The sequence below is a fragment of the Aricia agestis genome, chromosome 19 (genome assembly GCF_905147365.1).
Source record: "Aricia agestis chromosome 19, ilAriAges1.1, whole genome shotgun sequence".
NCBI classification, from domain to species: domain Eukaryota; kingdom Metazoa; phylum Arthropoda; class Insecta; order Lepidoptera; family Lycaenidae; genus Aricia; species Aricia agestis.
In genome coordinates, this window is record NC_056424.1 from 9401734 (window position 1) to 9423123 (window position 21390).

General features: G+C 36.9%; 3 protein-coding genes across 3 annotated transcripts in view; 2 read left to right on the plus strand and 1 right to left on the minus strand.

Moving 5' to 3' along the window:
- The first annotated feature begins 4508 nt into the window (after positions 1-4508).
- Positions 4509-5195, plus strand: LOC121736841 (protein lethal(2)essential for life-like). Its single transcript, XM_042128270.1, has one exon. It carries the CDS (start codon positions 4580-4582, stop codon positions 5054-5056), a length of 477 nt encoding a protein of 158 aa, XP_041984204.1. The 5' UTR covers positions 4509-4579; the 3' UTR covers positions 5057-5195.
- Positions 5196-6902: 1707 nt separating this feature from the next.
- LOC121736840 (protein lethal(2)essential for life-like) lies at positions 6903-7623 on the minus strand. Its single transcript, XM_042128269.1, has one exon. It carries the CDS (start codon positions 7517-7519, stop codon positions 6977-6979), a length of 543 nt encoding a protein of 180 aa, XP_041984203.1. The 5' UTR covers positions 7520-7623; the 3' UTR covers positions 6903-6976.
- A 3104-nt stretch (positions 7624-10727) lies between these two features.
- The window catches only part of LOC121736834 (plastin-2), a 70475-nt gene continuing 59812 nt past the window's right edge, over positions 10728-21390 (plus strand). Inside the window, exon 1 of the mRNA XM_042128256.1 lies at positions 10728-11051. Within this exon, the coding sequence (XP_041984190.1) occupies positions 10989-11051 (63 nt within the window). The 5' untranslated portion in view covers positions 10728-10988. The remainder of the gene's footprint in view (positions 11052-21390) is intronic.

Consider the following 21390-nt stretch of genomic DNA (forward strand, 5'->3'; position numbering starts at 1 on the left):
GTGGTGGTTAAGAATTTATTTTTTTTAAATATTGAAATGTCATCGGATCTGTCAGATTCAGATAGGGCTGCTAGGGCTTCCATATTTTTTTATTTTTTTTTTATTTTAAAGCTTCATATTTTCCTAACTAAGCGTCGCAGTTATTTTATTTTGCACTAAACTAAATGATTTAGTCCTTGTTGTCTAAAATATATTTATAATTTACCTAAATAAGCAATTTTCTGAATATATTATTTTCTTTTTCAAAACTTTAAAATGGCTGCAGTTTCTGAACCCACCGCTAAAATAAAAAACGCTCCTATTATTTTTTTATCACTTTTACAAAAAATCTACTAAGTCTCCATGACGCTCGAGTGACTACAGTCTACAAAATTAGCACCTTCCCCTCCCCTACTAAAAGGGTTGTTCAGGGAAGTAGCTAACAGAGTTTTAATATAGATTAAGTTACATGACCGATTTGGTCGCCAGTTCTGCGTCGATTAGTACAACAAACAAAGAATCATTTAAATCGAACATGCAGTTCCGGAGATATTATGCGAACACAAACATAAAACATGCATACATACCATAAACTTATAATATTACAAACTAATACATAAGCCTAAATTGTCTAACGGCCGCACAAATAATTTATTTAACACTATGATAGTGTTTGATTATATTATTTTGGAAAATATGGATATGGATCACTTGGAATTTTTTTAAAATTTAATTGTTTTTTTTATGAAATAAGAGGGCAAACGAGCAAACGGGTCACCTGATGGAAAGCAACTTCCGTCACCCATGGACACTCGTAGCATCAGAAGAGATGCAGGTGCGTTGCCGGGCTTTTAAGAGGGAATAGGGTAACAGGGGAGGGTAGGGATGGGAAGGGAAGGGAATAGGGGAAGGTAGGGAAGGGAATAGGGTAGGGGATTGGGCCTCCGGTAAACTCACTCACTCGGTGAAACACAGCGCAAGCGCTGTTTTACGCAGGTTTTCTGTGAGAGCGTGGTATTTCTCCGGTCGAGCCGGCCCATTCGTGCCGAAGCATGGCTCTCCCACTAGGTTTTTTGACATTTAACACAATTGCAATGTTTACGACTTGACATTTAACACAATTGCAATTGGGTTAAATGTCAAGTCGTAAACAGTTGTCGTTGCCATGGCATGACATGATTTGGACATGCGCAATAACGAGGTTTTGCAGCGACTGCGCTAAAAATTACGCCGACGAACACGGCCTAGGTTTTGCAGCGAATGCGCTAAAAATTACGCCGACGAACACGGCCACTGTATACAGGTCGAATTGATAACCTCCTTTTTTGAAGTCGGTTAAAAATACTATGATTACAAATATTACGTCATTTGTTTACATCACGGATCGTTAACAGGTGAACAGTATAATGACGTGTTTTAGTGGTATTTTTAATTTTATACCTAAGTGTTTGGAGGTGGGTTGAGCGTAGGATGGCGTTTATTTCAGTGCTTCGCGTTTGCATCTTGTCCAAGAAACAGCCGACAAAATATGATACTTAATTATAATTGAATACAAAAAAAAGTTAATCTATACTATCTATACTAATATTATAAAGAAGTAAACTTTGTTTGTTTGTTTGTTTGTTTGTTTAATTGTAATAAATAGGCTCAAAAACTACTGGACCGATTTTAAAAATTCTTTCACCATTCGAAAGCTACATTATTTACGAGTAACATAGGCTACTTTTTATTTTGGAAAATATAGGGTTCCGTAAGATATTTCAGTTTTTCGGAAACAACCAGAAAATTTACTTATTTTGCGTACGCTGCCTAAACTATAAAAGATAGAACTATACAATGTTGTAAGTAAATGTAGATCTTATAAATATCTACAAAAATGTCCGCGACACGCTATACCTATCTATGTCAAGTGAGGCACAACAACCATTTTTTTATTTAAAAATCTTGATTTTTATTGATCTACATTTAAACGGATTTATTTTACTCATGCTAATAATCCTTATCAAAAGAAATTATTTCATCACTAAGTACAGTTTAAGTAGAATATATTTGGTCTTTGAATTATTAAAATTTGATGTTTGGTTTAGAAGTTATGGCGAAATTAAAATATACATCGCCCGCGTAATTTAGGAATGTCACGGAAACCATAAATTTTTCCGCAAAAAAGAAACCTATGTCCTTTCACGTGGTCTATTCTTCATGTAAATAATGTACCAAGTATTGTACACATTGAAAAGGTCTGCAGAAAACACGATAGTATATACGAATAAGGATATCCCACAATAACATTTTTTTGTCATTTACTTTTAACTTCAAATACCAATACGGCAATAATCCTTATTCAGTTAAATACTTTTAATAATTTATTGATTATGGCCCTTTACAGCATTTTTTTTAATGAAATAAACGAGCAAACGGGTCATCTGATGGAAAGCAACTTCCGTCGCCAATGGACACTCGCAGCATCAGAAGAGCTGCAGGTGCGTTGCCGGCCTTTTAAGAGGGAATAGGGTAATACGGGAGGGTAGGGGAGGGAAGGGAAGGGAGTAGGGGAGGGTTGGGAAGGGAATAGGGTAGGGGATTGGGCCTCCGGTAAACTCACTCACTCGGCGAAACACAGCACAAGCGCTGCGCCGGTCGAGCCGGCCCATTCGTACCGAAGTATGGATCTCCCACGTATGAAAGCGTACAAAGCATATTATGATTTAAATTTTAAATGAATATTTTCGAAGATATTACAGATTTAAAAATTGCGGGACGTAGCTTTTGCGGCAGTAGGTACCGACCAATGCGGGCCACGGGTAGTAATGAATATAAATTAATTAATTATTTGTCAAAACTACTGAATCGATTTTAATCAATTTTTTTAGTGATATAGGCTGTAATATATTTTATACCCGTGCGAAGCCGGGGCGGGTCGCTAGTGCTATTATAAATTAACTACATAGATGACCCAGTGAACTTCGTATTACGTTCATTCTAATATAAGCCTTCTATTCCCTGGACTTACACGAATATTTCAAGACTCGCAAATTGGTTCAGGAGTTTTAGCAAGAAGTAACAAAATTATAAATTCATTTTTGTTATTTATAAAGATAGATATATAAATCATATAGTAGTTTTTAAACTGATCCCAAGACAATAGTCGTTGGGCTGGGGTGTAGGGTGGTAAGTGGTAACTTCATTTCACACATTGAATAATAATATATTATATTACACACACAGACACACACACACACACAAACACAAACACACACACACGTCTTATAAAATGCTCTCACAACCTGTGACTTACCTGATGTTAATCACTATTTTAACTGAATATATTACCTTCTGGTGACCCCTTAACACACGGCAACCTAGTAAGGGCACCAGTCTCCTGCTATAATATTTTGTAACTTGGTACATCAAAATAATTCTACATCTTGTTTTGTATTGTGGGAGAAATCAATAAAGAATCATAGCTCAGCTCTCAAGTAAAGAAATTAAAATGTAATTAGATGGTCTTGACATTCATCAAATTGACAATAAGTATGACATTTTAATAGAATTTTCATGGATCTTCTAAGAAATTTTTGGAGGTTATACAAATTACAGTAACCAAAATATGCTTACTCCAACAATTCGTCTTATTCCTAAATTGAAATCATGCTATCAAATAAGAAATTTAAGACCTACAATAAAAATAGATAAAGAAAAATTCAAACTGTGTATAGACGTTCATCAGTTCACTAAGGAAGAGCTACGAGTGAAGGCCAGAGAAGAACACGTAATAATAGAAGGCAAACAAGAAAGAAAGACTGATACTGGTTGTATACAGCGGCATTTTGTGAAGAAATTCAGGCTGCCTGAAGGATGTGATCCAAGCAATATGGAATCCCAACTGTCTGATGGGCACTTGACTATTACAGTGCCTCGAAACACCTGCACCCCCGATTTGCCTTGCGAAAGACTTATACCTATCAAATCGGCAAGTGATAATGACGACAAAATTTTGAAAAATAAATAAATTGAACTCAGTTTGTTTTTACTTTTTGCTTGTTTATTTATTAGTACCTAGCTACCTACTGTATACTGAAAATTCCTATGGTTTGGTTCTTGGTTGAGTTCAAAAGATAGTATTAAGACATCTCAATGGTATTAAGTTATAAAAGCTTCAATATTATTCTGTTAGTCTTGGTTCAATCAAATATTATCTACTGCTTGGATACAGTCAACACAGCTGCAGTGGATAATTTCTAGAAAATGGCTGTTTATCCTGATTTTACATTTATCCGTCGAGGATAAAAATTATCACTCATCTGTTATCTGTTTACTCCTCTTACATCATCGATTTAGCGCCTTACCTCTAATGCATGAGTAATAGGATCGCAAATACATAGTACATCGACTATAAATACAGCTCGGAAGACGTAGTTCATGCATCAAGTATTGCTCAATGATATAATTAGTGTTCGATATATCATATAAAACATAGAAGCTCCGTGAATCATAGTTAAAACCATCCCAAATACATCCCACCTCGAACGTTCTAAGCTGGATATATAAATAGAGGAATCGCGTCAAGTTCCACACAGTTTTCGATCGCCATATCGTTCTCATGCCTACACCTGATCATTTCTTCGACTCCGACATGCCCGAGTGGGCCAGACAATCCTTCGAACGAAATTTCGGTCGCACGACCCGAAATGAATACTTCAAAACACCATTCCAGAGGTGGCTACCACGGGACGAGGGTTCCTCTATAAAGATCGAGGAGAAAAAGTGGCAGATCAACGTCGATGTCCAGCATTTTACTCCGGATGAAGTGACTGTGAAGATAAACAACGGCTTCGTGGTGGTGGAAGGGAAACACGAGGAGAGGGAGGATGAGCACGGCTACGTCATGAGGCACTTCTCTCGCCGGTTCAGGATACCTGAGGACACCAACTGCAACGCCATAGAATCTAGACTGTCGTCAGACGGAGTGCTGTCAGTTTTAGCCCCACGCATGGAACCACCAAAAGGCGAATGGAACATACCAATATCTTACACGGGACCAGTACGTACGGAAATCAAAGAACCAGTTAAAAGTTAAACAACAAATCAATGGAATACCCTTTTTAGACAAGTAACTAAAACAGTTGGTAATTTTATAATATTTGTTGTGATGATAGTGTTAAAAATTAAATTATTTTAGGTAGTTCAGCTAGCTTTAAATAAATTCGTTGTTGTTACTGTTAGTTTAATTCATATGGTATGTGATACTAACGTTAGATATACTTAGGTTATAAGTAACTTATATTTTATAAGACTGTAGTTTTTGTTGTTTAATTTTAACTAGCTATTTGACCGAGCTTTGCTCGGTATTCGATAAAACACGAATTAAATGACATTTTCTAAAAATGATCCCTAGCTAGATCGATTTATTGCCTCCGAAATCCCCTATAAACTAAATTTCATGAAAATCGTTGGAGCCGATTCCGAGATTCCAATTACATTATATATTACATTATATATATATACAAGAATTGCTCGTTTAAAGATATAAGATAAAGTTCATTATTTTTATGTTTATTTTTTCCAATTTACTAATAACAAAAACAAGTGATAATACTTTAGGGTGTGTACGCGTTCCTTGTAGAGATTCCACTGTGAAAGTAGCAGCGCTGAAAGACCAACATTTTTTTTCACTTTTGTATGGGCAAGAGCCCGAGCGTCACGAGTTTCCCCATACAAAAGTGAAATTTTTTTTTGGATTTTTCAGCGCTGCTACTTTCACAGAGAACTCTCTACAGGGAACACATACACACCCTAAATTATTATCACTTGTTTTTGTTACACCCTGTATATTTTATTAATATTATACAGGTACGTCCATGCTATTCAGCGCTATTTTTGGCCCATTAACTTTAAAAAAGTGAGTACCTACTGAGCCACGTGGCCCGTAGGCCGTACCCTAATCACATCACATAGGTGCTTCCATTATTGCCAGGTGAGGATAATATTTACCGCCAAGTGCTTGTTCAGACACAGCGGGAACCGCGCGTTGGCCGTGTAGAATGTGAACGCTGTAAATACAACGCCTTTGTAATAAACTGGGAGCGAACCGCGCGGTTCCCGCTGTGTCTGAACCAGCACTTATATTCGTTCAAAATAAATGGGCCGACAGATTGCGTCGTCCGACAGTGCCGACACGTTACGTCTTCGGACAGTGCCGACACGTTACGTCTTCGGACAGTGCCGACACGTTACGTCTTCGGACAGTGCCGACACGTTACGTCTTCGGACAGTGCCGACACGTTACGTCTTCCGACAGTGCCGACACGTTACGTAGTTCGACGTGCCGACACGTTACGTCATTCGACAGTGCCGACACGTATGTCGCTCGACAGTGCCGACACGTTACGTCATTCAACAGTGCCGACACGTACGTCGTTCGACGGTGCCGACATGTTGCGTCGTCCGACAGTGCCGAGTGCCGACACATAACGTCGTTCGACAGTACCGACACGTCGTCGGACAGTGCCGACACCTTGCGTCGTCGTCTAGTCTAGTACCGACACATCGTCTGAAATGACAGTGCTGACACGTTGCGTCATCCGACTCGGTACTGTTCGGTCTATAGTCTGTCAAGAAAGTCATAACAGGCGGGAAATTTTTTAAATGAAATAAAAAATATGAGAACTTTATTAATTCGAGATAAAAATGTGCAAGGTCACAATATTTAAAATGTAATAAGCGTTCTCTGTGAAAATACAAAGAAGAAAATACACCATAAAAGCGTGATTACGTTTAGAAAATTTTACCGCCTGTCACGACTTTCTTGATGGACTATATTTCTTATCAGTTTTTCAAAGGGGGGAAATTAAAACAGTTTACGTAAAGAAATAAAAATTATTTATTTTGAACTAAAATTATTTATTTTGAACTAAAATTATCAGTCTTGTTAAAAAATTGTGTAATGGAATCTTCAATGGAATGAACAAACAAATCAAGTACTATTCACAAACACTAATTAATTTTCCTTATCACCGTTAGCCTGGTCCTTTACTTCCTTCCTCACTGGTCCAGTCTGGGTGATGGGCACACTACGCTCGCCCTGCACAGCAGGAGGCACCTTCCTGGGCGCGGTCACCGTCAGCACACCATCAGAGGACAGCCGGGACTCGACAGTCTCCGGAGTACAACCCTCAGGGAGAGCATACCGCCGCGTGAACTGCCGCGAGATGTAGCCGTGCTGGTCCTTCTTCTCCTCGTGCTTAGCTTCCACCACGATGTAGCCGTCGGCGGTTTTGACACTGATCTCCTCTGGGGTGAAGTGCTGCACGTCCAAATTAACTTGAAACTTATCTTTGTCGTTCTTGATGTTGGATCCGAAGTCGCGGGCTGCGGATGCGAGGTGCCGCCAAGGCCGGTAGTAATCCCGCGAGGCCAAAGCGCCGGGTCCAGCCAGAGCAGTCAGAATGTCCTCCGGAGACAACCCCAGGCCAAAATGCTGGTCCACTAGCCGCCGGGGGCGCTCCATCTCGTACTCCAACAGAAACGGTAGCAAAGACATTTTTATTTAAGTGTTTTTATCGCTTGTTTACAAATATGCGCGACGCGTTCGTCCTTGGTCGATGTCTGGATTTCACTGACGTAGCGCCGCTCGCGTGCAGTTTATATTTTGTGTTTTGTTTTCTGCCCTAGACGAGAATATTCCAGACGCAGGGCTACGCAACCAGCTCCATAGTGTGCACACTCAGCAGTTATAATATAAATTTTATTTGCACTTGCAAGTTGCATGAATCAATTTATGAGAAATATAGTTCTACTTGGTTCTACTAATAAATATCATATTATAATAATAATGCGAAAGTTTGTGTGTATGTTTGTTACTGGAGCGCAATGATATTCTACTTATACAGAGATGTTACGTCCATACTATTTTCCGGCTTAAATCTCTTCCGAACAATTTTCAAATTCAGAATTATTGCAAACATTGACCAATTTGACAGATAAGTGAAACAAAAGATACGAAAAACCATTTACATAAAAGAGACAGTTCTATTTTTAAACGTCGAATCGTATCGCTGTCTCTTTCTTCGCCTGAGCTATGACGAAAATTCGATTTTTTCCAGATTGTTCGAAAAAATAATTGAAAATGTAAATAATCGAGGTATTTATTGCAATCAAGACATGTGGTAAGAGATTTCATGTGTTTTGTTTACTTTCGAGTCGTAATTGGTTTAAATTTGAAACACGCACGACGTCATTTTCAATTTATTTAGGTAAGACAAGACGCGGCACGTTCATGACTGCGCTCGATGCAGACTAGACAACAGACGGCCCAATTGTGCCGTATTTGAATCTTCACATCGCGGTAGTAACATATCTGCTTTGAGTTTTTCATCATTGCTGGAGCGATTTGGGTTGGCATTTGAATCACGCATTATAAGGAGAGGGGAGGGAACGGTGGAATTTTATATGGGCTAGTAATAGTTACCCCTTTCAAATGACACAAAATTTGTGTCTAGGAGACGCATAGCTTTTTTTTAATACGTGTTTGAAGTTACGTGTGACGTAACATTATTTTTTGTTAACGTGTCTTTAATATTAATTTTACATTATAGTTACGTTTTGTTTTACGCGTAATTTGTTGTAAAATGTTTTTAAGTGTCATAAAATATATAAGAACAGTATACAATTCTTAGGTAATGAATTATAGCAATGTATCGTGCTGGCCCAATACGACTTGGTTGGGTTAGGTTAGATGGCTTCGGTGCGCTACGCTCCCGCCTTAGCTATCGCGGTTATTTTTAAATAAATTAGTGCAACGAAGTTTCGGGTAAAATCTAGTAATTAATATCCAGGGTGTGAATTATATAAAAAAATTGTTTAGTTCTGTTTATTTAAGGAAATTACAAATAATCGGCCAAGTGCGAGTGGGACTCGAGCACGAAGGGTTCCGTACCGTTATAGAGAAAAATAGCCCAAAATTTGTTTTTTTGTAAGCCCCCCCTCAATTTTTTATTTTATTTCAATATTATTATTAATTATTAAAGTACACGTATGTGTACTTTAATAATTAATAATAATATTGAAATTTACACAAAGGCCTTAGTTGTATAACTAAGGCCTTTGTGTAAATTTCAAGTGCCTAGCTGTTGCCATTATTGATTACGAGCAAAAAAGGCCAAAAAAATAACGTTTGTTGTATGGGAGCCCCCCTTAAATATTAATTTTATTTTGTTTTTAGTATTTGTTATTATAGCGGCAACAGAAATACACAATTTGTGAAAATTTCAGTAGCCTAGCTATAGCGGTTATTGAGTTACAGCCTGGAGACAGACAGACAGACGGACAAACATCGAAGTCTCAGTAATAGGGTCCCGTTTTTACCCTTTGGGTACGGAACCCTATTTAAAGAATTACATTGAAATGTGAACTGGTTTTAAGTCTTAAAAATCATTATTGGCACTCGAGTTGATTCTAGGAAGAGAGTCCTGTTATAGAAGTTCCCAATTTACTAGTATTTTCATACGAAAATCCATGACAATAATAATTATAATTATAGCATGACTGCTAACGATGGATATTTATTCGGCATCCAGAAAAAATGTTCATCACCTCTGTATCGAATTTTCGGGAAAATTCTTGAACTCATGCTGACTATGCCATCTAGGTTGGATTCAATGTTCTAAAAACTTCTTGCTTCTCAACAACAGATGACGCTACATGAAGTTAAAAGTGCCATCTATTTTATGTAAGAGAAAGTTTGGACTTTTTCAGCAACCTCACAGATTAAAAATGTACAACAAATATTATAGAAATGTTGAATAAGTTTTTAAATGTAATATTTTATTTTTAAAAAAGATTCACTATTTTTGCATTAGTTATAAATTATAATGTATAAAATTATAAATTTTGCTGAGATTGAAAACATAAACAAACATTTATTTGCTTGGCTACATTGGTAGTGAAATTCCAGAAAGTTACCAACAACGAAATATTTTCCTACAAGTTGGAAAAATAAAAAATGGGATAGTAATACCATTTATTACAACGTCAATTTCATGAATATATTTTTATACGGATTTCGAGTGTCATTTGATTTAATAGGCTTTCGTCTCCTACGTGTAACTGCGCTGCAGCCTCAAAAAGATTGGAAACTCCTGATACACTCTAATATAGCCTACCTGGGTAAATGGGTTAAGATTTTTTTTTAAAAATTGGATCAGTCGTTAACGAGATTAGCGTGTTCAAACAAACAAACTCTTCAGCTTTATAATATTAGTATAGATGTGCCGCCCGTACGTCCCGTCCTCCGTCTCACAGTCCTTTACACTGCGAAATGTTGGAAATCGTTTCACAGACAGCAAAGTTAATCATAAATCATAAAAAAATCACATCTGAACATAAAATATATTTTTTTATCTCCTTCGTTATGGAAGTCAGTTAAAAACAATAGCATAATATGACAGGTTAATCAACTTCAAATCAAAAATTGATGTTTCCGATGATCAAACTCAATTCATTTTGTCTCTAATTACCAATTAACTATTTACCTATTATTACACAATTTAGTTTACCTAATAAATCGCGGGTAACACCGCGGGGCACAGCTAGTGTATTCATAAATTTGACGTTGTTTTTACCAAACCAATTTTATAGTTTTCTGGATATTGTTTTCAATATCCAGAAAACTTTAAAAATTCTGTTGGTAAAAATGTCATAACAACCTGGCAACACAGCGTGGCACTTCAATCTTTATTGAATGAAGTTGCAGCAGTCAAATGACAAATCACAAATGGTAGTCAAGTTCGCTGTTCAATCGTGTTTACAGTGATTTGTGTTTAATTATTAGTTTATTTTTCAAATACAACGTATAAATCGAGTTTTATATGCAGGAAATATTTATTTAAGTGTGTGTTGTGGCGTCGTGTAAAAAGTTATCAGTGTAAGCAAGTGAAGCAAACTATTGTTTTTTGCTCTACGTGTACTTCTGTGGATGTTGTGATTCTTCTTGTGGAAGGAGCTGTGGAAAGATGGCAGATAATTCGAAATTAACAGACGAGGAGCGGGCGGAGATCAGGGAACAGTTCTCACAGGTATGTTAGACTCTAGTAAGTAGGTACATGTTTTGTACCGGCTAGCGGCTATAATCCGAAACGGTACTCTGTTTCGTACATAAAACAGTCCAATAGTTTTATTTCTTGGCAAAAAGTACTTGTTTTTTGATTATTTAAATTTTGAACACCTTTGAAACAAGAAATACTTAAAATCCACATGTGGTTCACAATTTTCGCAGGGTTTTTTTTAAATGTTATTATAATTTTGTAACTTTGGTAGAGAACATAACATTAATAAAAAGCTACGAGTAATAAATACAGACTTGGATTAATGGATAAAACTTGAACCAAAATTTATCATTTGATAAACTAATCTTCCAAGTTTTGCTGGTGCTTCATTATGCGACAAAAGAGTATTGGAAAAAGTAGATTAAAAACTTATTAGAAAAGAAAAACAAATCTACAAACTTGGTTATATTTTGATGTGCATTTTTGTCTATATCTTCCAATCGTAGTAACTATAGGTCTACCAGAATATTATGATGGCAATTTTTGACAGCAGATTTTCAAAAAATATAGATATTTCATCATTGGATAAATTTTTATACTTGCATGTTTAACACACATAATCAGCCATTATAAAAAAAAATAAGGATCAAAATGTTTTATTCCAATTACCTCGGTATTGCTAGACTCAATTTATTTTCTCATTTTTTGCCATCAGATTCCGGTAGACCTATAGTAACTCAAAGCCACTGTCAAAATATGGCCACTAACATGTCAAAATAATATGGCACCTTGGATTTGTCGGCAATTGTACAATGTACATTGACTGTATTTAACCTGACTATGTAATAAACACTCATAAATTATTGTAATAGATAACTGATAAGAATTTTCATATTGATAATGATAATACTTGATATAAAAACCTAATACTTCATTATAATTTAGTTTAATTTATAATGAAGTATTAGGTTAGCATAACTATAATTTAGTGACTTTTTTTTTTTTTGTGACTTTTTATACGTGGGAGAGCCATGCTTCGGCACGAATGGGCCGGCTCGACCGGAGAAATACCACATTCTCACAGAAAACCGGCGTGAAACAGCACTTGTGCTGTGTTTCGTCGAGTGAGTGAGTTTACTGGAGGCCCAATCCCCTACCATATTCCCCTCTCTTCCCTCCCCTATTCCCTTCCCTTCCTTACTATATTAACCTATTCCCTCTTAAAAGGCCGGCAACGCACTTGCAGCTCTACTGATGCTGCGAGTGTCCATGGGCGACGGAAGTTGCTTTCCATCAGGTGACCTGTTTGCTCATTTGCCCCCTTATTTCATAAAAAAAAAACCTTATTTATGGGGACTCAGCCCTCTTGTATCTACTATCTATATAAAAAAAAAAAAAAACTTGGCCAACTTTGTTGCATGTTGATGTGGATAGCTACATTTGGAGATATTGAATGATAACTTAACTTTAATGTAGCACCTCCATCGTGGGTATCGCAGACACAATAGATTTTCAATTGTTATGCGGCAGCCGGCTGCCAGTTGGGTTTACTAGCCAGTTACACAAATATTGTGTGCTATTAAAATATGATAATATGTACCAAAATTCAATTGTTATTTAAGCTGAGGTGAATGAAGTAATTAACAAATAATAATTAATTCATGTTTTATCAAACTAAAGCAAAGCTAAAAGGAAGGCTATTAATTATTAATTTTGACAAACTATGTGTGGGTTTGTGTTCAATATTTTACCAGGTTAGTACTAAAATGCTGGTCTGGTGATTGGATGGAAAAAAAAACAATCATCCAAGTAATTCACAAGTTAGGGCCTGTCCACATCTCCACGTCACGACGTCGTCAACGTGGAACGGTGCAGTAATGTGGCATGGTACGTTGACGTGATGTGCAAATTTACATTGTACATTTGCACATCACGTCAACCGCTATGCCTTGTAAAACTGCTAACATTCTTCACTTCTGATCTAAATGTGGACCGCACAATACGTATTCCGCTTTTGCTATTGTTAAAAACTGAGAAAGAGAAGAAAAAAGACGTGTATTTTTATTGTTGATGTTAAATTTACACATCACGTCAACGTACCATGCCGTACCGTACGTTACCGCACCATTCCACGTTGACGACGTGACGTGGAGATGTCGACAGACCCTTAAAGTTTGTAATGTTTGATTGTTTTTTTAGTAATAAAAGACAGGTAAAATATTCTGAAGCCATAATGTCCATGATTATGGTGTCAAGGCGACGCATGGTACATGACTAGAATATGTGATAACATTACCTCATGTAAAGACTATGTGGCTTTGCCTGTGCAATATGACTCTTATGTTAACTATGACTAATGTCTGATTCCTCCGATTTTCATTGGCTGACGTCAAAATATTAACCAATCAACATCACTGTTGAATAGATAAACTGCTGTAAAAAACTTGTCTGGAATTGGTCATGAGTTGATAATCTACAAATACAACTTGAAATAGTAGGATAATTTTGAATGATTATATCAGGAAATAAAGTTTATAATTAGGGAAGTAATAAATACTTTAAGGTGTAATCACTAATCATATTATAATCATTTTATAAACAAAATATTACAATACATTTTAAATTATTTTAAATATTTGTAGGAATAATTTTAGTAAGTTCCTACTGCACACACTAGACATTTTTTGAACTGAATATGTTGCAAAAAAGTTTATTTGCTAAAATTGTCTTGACTCTAGATATATAGGATTAAAGTACATTATTGTTTTTAATTAACATAAGTACATTACGCTTAAAGATATGAGATGTTAGGAGAGTGGAGACACTCATATATATTATGAGTGTCTCCACTCTCACATCCTGGCAATCCTGCCCAAACCTACATGATTATTATTTTCAGTTTAACAAGTTACTTCCCGAACCAGTGGTAGGCATCAATAATTGTAGCCCATGCTTAAAATGTTTAATACTTCCTAGATTGGAAAAAAAATATTGCAATGAAAAATCTTTTAAAAAAGAGTCTAAAAATTATAATTGTCATTAATTTAAGTTCCTCAAATCATAATATGCAGGAAACTGTTAAACCAATTAAATTATTATCTCAATAAATTTATGACTCGGGAAAGGTTCGGTCGACCGATCGTGAACTTACGAGGTCGACTATTTTCCGGTATCTGATTCATTGTTCAGGCGTGTTCGACCTTTTTTTTCGCGAGGAATGTGATTCGTAACGGTTACTCGCAAAGGGACCAATTTGCGTGGTGTAATAAAAACACCTCCCAAGCAAGAGTTATATTAAAATACTGGCACAGTTACCAATAAGACTGCAAACCTTCAAGAAAATTGCGTATTCCTTCTTAAAAGGCCGGCAACGGACCTGCAACTCTTCTGATGTTGTGAGTGTCCATAGGCGACGGTAGATGCTTTCCATCAGGTAAACCGTTTGCTCGTTTGCCTTCTAATTTTATTTAAAAAAAAAGTTAGGTAATGCTAATTACCCAACTGTTTTTGGAATGTACATGCAAGTTTCATGGCTCACTCTGTAGCATAAACAGTTGATTGGATTGTGAAGTGAAGATTCATGAGATCACCATGCTGCATCACAGTAGGACCAAATGCCATCCATCTGTCACTTAGAAAACCAAAATTAACACAATATGGCAATATAACATATTCTATTTCATTCAATTAATTCTATTTAGTATAATTAAAGAACTTGATCGTAAGCAATAATATGTCCTTTTATATAAATTTACATTATTTATAGTTATTCAAACAATGTTCTCGATTCTAGAATATCTAGACGCAATACAGGTAAAGACATAGATCTAAGAAAAGTTTAGACACCGTGTCTAGTCGCCATATCAATATGATAATATTCTTTAGTTACTGCATCTTGCAGTAGGTACCTTGTGTGTCGGTAAAGCAATTTTTAATTATCGTAGGTATTACGATTATACAGTTGTATCATTTCTTGACATGTGTTGTGGCCTGCTGCAGTGGGCGATGTGATGCGACAGCAATGCAACAGATGAATATTGTACCATATATTGTCTACTCAAACGCCTCTCGTCGAGTCTTATGCTGTCACAAGATACCTAGTCAATAGGCAGGCAAGAGAATAATGTAAAAAGTGTACGGTTACCGCGCGATAAACTAATTTTAGCGCAACGGGGTTGCGGGCGTCATCTAGTTCCTCTATATCAGGGGTTCCCAAACTTATTTTTTTCTACTGCACACTTTGAGAACAAATTATGTCTTAGCGCCCCCATTGTTTCAATTTACAATGTATCTAGATGAAATTAATCGCCCCCCCAAGCCTCTACCGTCTTTTTTCAGAGACCCACACCGCCCCCCTTAACCCTAGAGTGAGCGCGCTATGAGCATTTTGCCGCCTGCGCTGAAAAAACGTTAATAATTCGTGAAACAATAGCTCATTAGTCTTGCACTTTATAGTAGCCGCCCCTAATCTCGTTAGGTATACGTGCTGAAAAACTGGACATCGTCAGTACACGGGGGCCCGCTTAAAGTTAAGGTTCTTACCATCAGGTGTCGCGGGGCGGCAAATTGCTCACCGCGCGCCCACTGACGTAGGTAAAAATTTTGACATTATTTTTTTCCAAAGTTGCAATACTGACTTTACTTTATGGTGGATTGATTGTAAAAACAATTTTAATTATACAATTTAAAAGTATTAAGTAAAAGCAACGTAGTATTTGAAAGATTTATTACAAATACTAAATTAATTGCCAAAAGGCGAGTCATGTCATAATATATGACCACAAGGTCTTCTATTTAAAACACATTTCATATTTCTTTGAGGAACTCGATTTGTACAAGCAGACCTAGTATCATCTTCCAAGAAGGTAGATGGATCTTCCATCGCCTATTTTTCTTTAAAAATAAAATATAATCTTAGAAAATATGTGCACTAAAAAGGTTGTTACAGATGGCCAAAGTCGCTATGCAATGAACATTGCTTATACTTTTGTGAATACTGTTCAGATAAAACATATCCTGCAGATAAGGAAAACATATAATTTTGATCCTTTCTTATCAATTTTTTCAATATTATAAGGTATTATTTTGGACAAAGTAAAAAAAGTCAGTAAAAATATTAAGTTTTCCAAAATGTTTTGTAAGCCAAAGTCCTTAAAACAGATTTTAATAAATATGGTGAATTTTGAACTGTTATTTGTGTTATTTAAATCGTTTGAAAATAAATTAATGGTATAACTTAATTCCTACTAAAAATAGCTAAAGAAAAGGGGTGGCAAAATGCTCCACACGCGCCCACTGACGTTTCACGGAATAATGCGCCCACTGTAGGGTTAAGACCTTCAGCGCCCACGAGGGGGCGTTATTGCCCACTTTGGGAAAGACTGCTCTATAGTCTTTATTCTCAGTTCTAAAAACTAGCTCTAGCAGTGCTAGACCAGCGCCCATCAGGTTTAAGTCCATGTGGCGTATCTGACATATTTGTACATCTGCGGGAGTATCGACCTTGGTTGGGAATGTGGTCTTTGTCCCGTCGTGACGTAATGGATGGACTTGTAAGAAGTATGCTTACTCTGTTTATTGCTCTATGCCCTATGGTATCTACAGGGTGTAAAAAACTAAGTGATAATACTTTAGGGTGTGTACGTGTTCCTTGTAGAGAGTGAAAAAAAATGTCAAAAATTGGTCTTTCAGCGACCAATTTTTTTTTACTTTTGTCTGGGCAAAGGCCCGAGCGTCACGAATTTTCCCATACAAAAGTGATTTTTTTTTGTCTTTCAGCGCTGCTACTTTCACAGTGAACTCTCTACAAGGAACACGTACACACCCTAACGTATTATCACTTAGTTTTGTTACATTCTGTATAAACAGAGAAACAAAGACCCATACATTTCGTTACTGGCTTTTGCTCGCAGCTAAAACCTTGTGAATACTTACCCTATAGCGATAAAAAGTTTCCTATGTCAATGTCCCTGGTCTGCTCTATGTCTACGCTAAATTTTATAGAAATCGATCCAGTAGCCAGCTGTTGGTCCTTTATAGGCTGCCTTCACGCGAGTAGTGCGGCAGCCGTGCGACTTCTATACTAAAACGAGCCGCGCGGCAATATGAGCAATAGACGAAAATTTACTCTCAACAAAGAAAAATATTGAGATTCTAGAATAGAGATCTCGAAACTTCTCGATAAATGTTTCGATTGAGTTCTTTAATGTTTCTATGTAAATATTATGTACAGTCGCGTAGGTATATATGGTAGCTTTAAATATAATATGCATAAACCTGCCTAGTAAAAATTGTTGTTTTCGGTTTCGAATAGACATTCTTGCCGTCAAAGCAATCGGATACACGACAGTCGTAAAGCATCCCGTTTTTTGTATTTTCTAATCGATATTTGATACATAGACATTTACACCAACGTAAACGTATCGAGTATCAAACGTACGTTCAAAATTTTAACTTGAAATTCTGATCTTTGTTCCCGCGAGATAAGAACAGGTAGGCATCTGATATTTTCACTAACTACTAAGGCCTTAATTATATATTTACTTTAATAATTTTTTAAAATGAAATAAGGGGGCAAACGAGCAAACGGGTCACCTGATGGAAAGCAACTTCCGTCGCCCATGGACACTCGCAGCATCAGAAGAGCTTCAGGTGCGTTGCCGGCCTTTTAAGAGGGAATAGGGGAGGGTAAGGAAGGGAATAGAAAAGGGTAGGGAAGGGAATAGGGTAGGGGATTGGGCCTCCGGTGAACTCACTCACTCGGCGAAACACAGCGCTAGCGCTGTTTCACGCCGGTTTTCTGTGAGATCGTGGTATTTCTCCGGTCGAGCCGGCCTATTCGTGCCGAAGCATGGCTCTCCCACGTATAAAAATTTAAGGGGGGCTCCGATACAAAAACACAACCTTTGGCCTATTTTTGCTCTATAACGGTACGGAACCCTTCGTGCGCGAGTCCGACTCGCACTTAAGCCGATTACTAGTTAATTAATAAATATTAAAACACGTGTAGAGACACATAAATATCACTTTAACTAACGTACATTATATTCTTCTACTGTTTTATAATATAACGGTAGATACTAGGTAGTAGTTTCTATGGCGTAACCGAGAGCGAAAATTGTTTTTCCGGTTTCTAGAATCTTAACTAGTTGACCCTCGATGTATTATGACGTCAGATGATGGAAGATTAAGTTGTCATCAGCATTGAGGCTTGAATCTTTTCTTTAATAAACTAGATTTATATAGCGACCTTCGCTTACAATGAAATTAAAGGTGTGTCTAAGGTTCAACAATGGTTTTCAGGAAAAAAAGGATTTCCTTGAAATTGGTCTTAGTTTTGTCGTGAAAGAGTCAGTTTAAAATTAACATACATCCATCCACATTTATACAGTTAAAGTACTTAGTAGGATTTGAAGAGGGAAAGAGCAGGTTTCACCGACTCAGGTACGTTTTTCGTTAACGGGGCTCTGGGAGAGGATGGGAACCTTCCCCGGCTTAGCCAGTCCCGGCGCCGAGGGGAACGCTTCAGTTTGCCGAAGCGTTCCCTAAATTTGGTGGAAGTCCGGTCCCTTCTAAGGTAGACTGGCCGGTCGTGGAGGGAGTCCTGTGTTTGTTAGATCCGGGACGTCCCTCCTTTACACGGCTGAAGGCGCACCGCAGGTGGTTTTAGTGTGTAAGAGTCTCACATACCCCCGGGGTGCTTTAGCTAACTGAGGCACATCCCCAAACCGGGACACCCATGATGGGTTTCCCCTGCGCATCAAAAAAAAAAGGTATGTTCTTCGTTGAACTTCCTATCACTTACCTCCTAATATAAACCTTCCCTGGACTTTTGCGAATATTTCAAGTCTAAAATTATCAAAATTGGTTCAGCCGTTCTCGAGTTTTAGCGAGAGTAACAAAATTAAAAATTCACTTTTGTTTTAAATATAGATTTATGTAAACAAAGTCAAAGCTTGTAATTTAGGAAGCATGAGAATCATGAATTGTGAGAGTCAGCTTCTGTTGTTTATCTCGGGTTTCATCACGTTACATCTTCATAGATAACATTATCCGAAGACAAGTCAGCTGTGCAATTTCGATGTAGACGCGACATAACTCGAAATAGTTATTTCGTACTCCAAAAGGTTTTCTCAAATAATTACATAGACAACACCTACAGATGTCAAAAGAAATAAGTCTAGTATAATAGGCCGAGCACCGCTATGAGATTGCTCGGTAAAAAGGGAAGATCATCATTCAACTGCGCATGCAGTGTTCGATAATTACGTCATTCTTATTGGTAACATATTATGCGTGGATTGTCCGTTCGTTTGGCATAGCAATCTCATACTATAGGGCCTGATTTCACCTACCGAGTAGTCGGTGGCTCGGCCGAGCATATCCATAATATACATACCGAGTGCTTGGCCGAGAGCAATGTCTCGCCACCCTACTCGGTAGGTGTAATCGGGCCCATAACGAGTAAGATTCTGCATAAAAAGAACAACCTTAAAAGCTAACTATCAATCAAAATCCTATCTCCATCATTGAAATATTAATGATCAATTGACATGTGATACATTCGTGCCAATGACCGATACATAACGTTATTACCACAAAGTACATAACATACAGTAGGTAAGTAAACCACCCGCATGAGGTACACGCATGCATTACAATGAATCTGGAATAACTTTAAGTTGCAAGAGCAGCGTCGGTGATGAAGTTTCATTTCATTATATAATTTTGACTGAGAAGTTAGTAGTGTCATGACTCATGGTACTTGTCTTACCTTTTAAAGTCGAATCCCAAACATTTAAATTCGACGTCAAAAGTAATTTGAGGAAAAAAAGGGCCAGCTAAATTGTCCATTATGAGCAAGTACAATTTTGAGTGTTATTCTACTGTATAATATTTATACTGTGTTACTACTGCCTCGTTAGTTTGTTCAGAGTTACAAGAATCAGTACCTTATGTAAACAACATAAGGATCAACTCCAAGGTAAAATAAACGTAGACGGACCACAGACTACCGAGTTGATCTCATTATCGGATAATGCTACTTACTTATGTTTATGTTATAATATATCAGCTACGCCTACAGTAGTTGAATATAACAGTTACAAGTAGCTACTGCATAGATTCAAGACTAATAAGTATCAGCAATCCCTTTACAGAAATATTGAAGCGATCAAATCACTTGAAGTTGCTTACAACCATTCTTGAAATGATTGTGCTGCATTAATTTTAAATAGTATTGAGGAATCAGGGGGGTTTGAAGTGACTATTGGCCAGCCAATCTCAAAGTGTGCTACAAGTGCTACAACCTCTAAGGCCATTTCAGGGCTTCGCGAGCGATACATAAATTGTTTTTGGAAATGTCATCAGACACCAGGATGGAGACAAAACATTTTTTTTTGGGGTCCATCAAAATTGACATGCCACCCAAAAAAGTTTGAGAACCACTGCTGTAGGAGGGCCTAATATTATGAGTAATGTTTATTGGCAGAGATAACGTGTCGCCACGTTTTGAAAGCTAATGTAAGTGGGTCATATACAGTGTGTAACAAAAAATATAATAATTGATAATACTTTAGGGTGTGTATGTGTTCCTTGTAGAGAGTTCACTGTGAAAGTAGCAGCGCTGAAAGACGAATTTTTTTTTCACTTTTGGTCTTTACTATACGCTGCTACTTTCACAGTGAACTCTCTACAAGGAACACGTACACACCCTAAAATATTATCACTTATTTTTGTTACACGTGTATAGTTTCCTTGTTCAAAATGACTCACCGGACCTTGGGGTATATATGGAATTAAAACGCAATAACTTCAGACTTTAAGAGGTTAAGATAATTTTAATTTTTGTATCCGTAAATATTAAATTTAAATCTGTATAATATGTACAATTTTTAAATTTTATTTCTTTAATTTATTAGTAAAATTATTATAGAATTTCTAGGTATTTTATTTGAAATTCTCAATTATTTCGACACAATTACAATTTACAAAACTCAATTCTTTGTTCGGAGAACAAAGCACGTTTTAATAATTAATTGTTTGGTGTTTTTATCTAGGTTATTTTTCCGACCCAAATATCGACCAATAGAATTGCACCATTCGACGTCACGTGGTACAACCTACATGGTATTATACTGATAATTTTTTGAAAATTTTCTCTGGTAGTTGCTATATATAAAATACAAACACGTCAAACTGACAGGTTGAATTCAATTGTGTCTCATGGTGCAATTATATTGGCCGACATTTGGGACGGAAAAATAATCCCCCGAATACCACACGAGCTTCAAAATTATCTGGCATTTCCCTCAAGGTTCCCTGCAAACAAATAAAGTCGTCAAGTTTTTCAGGTTAAAAAATCACGAGC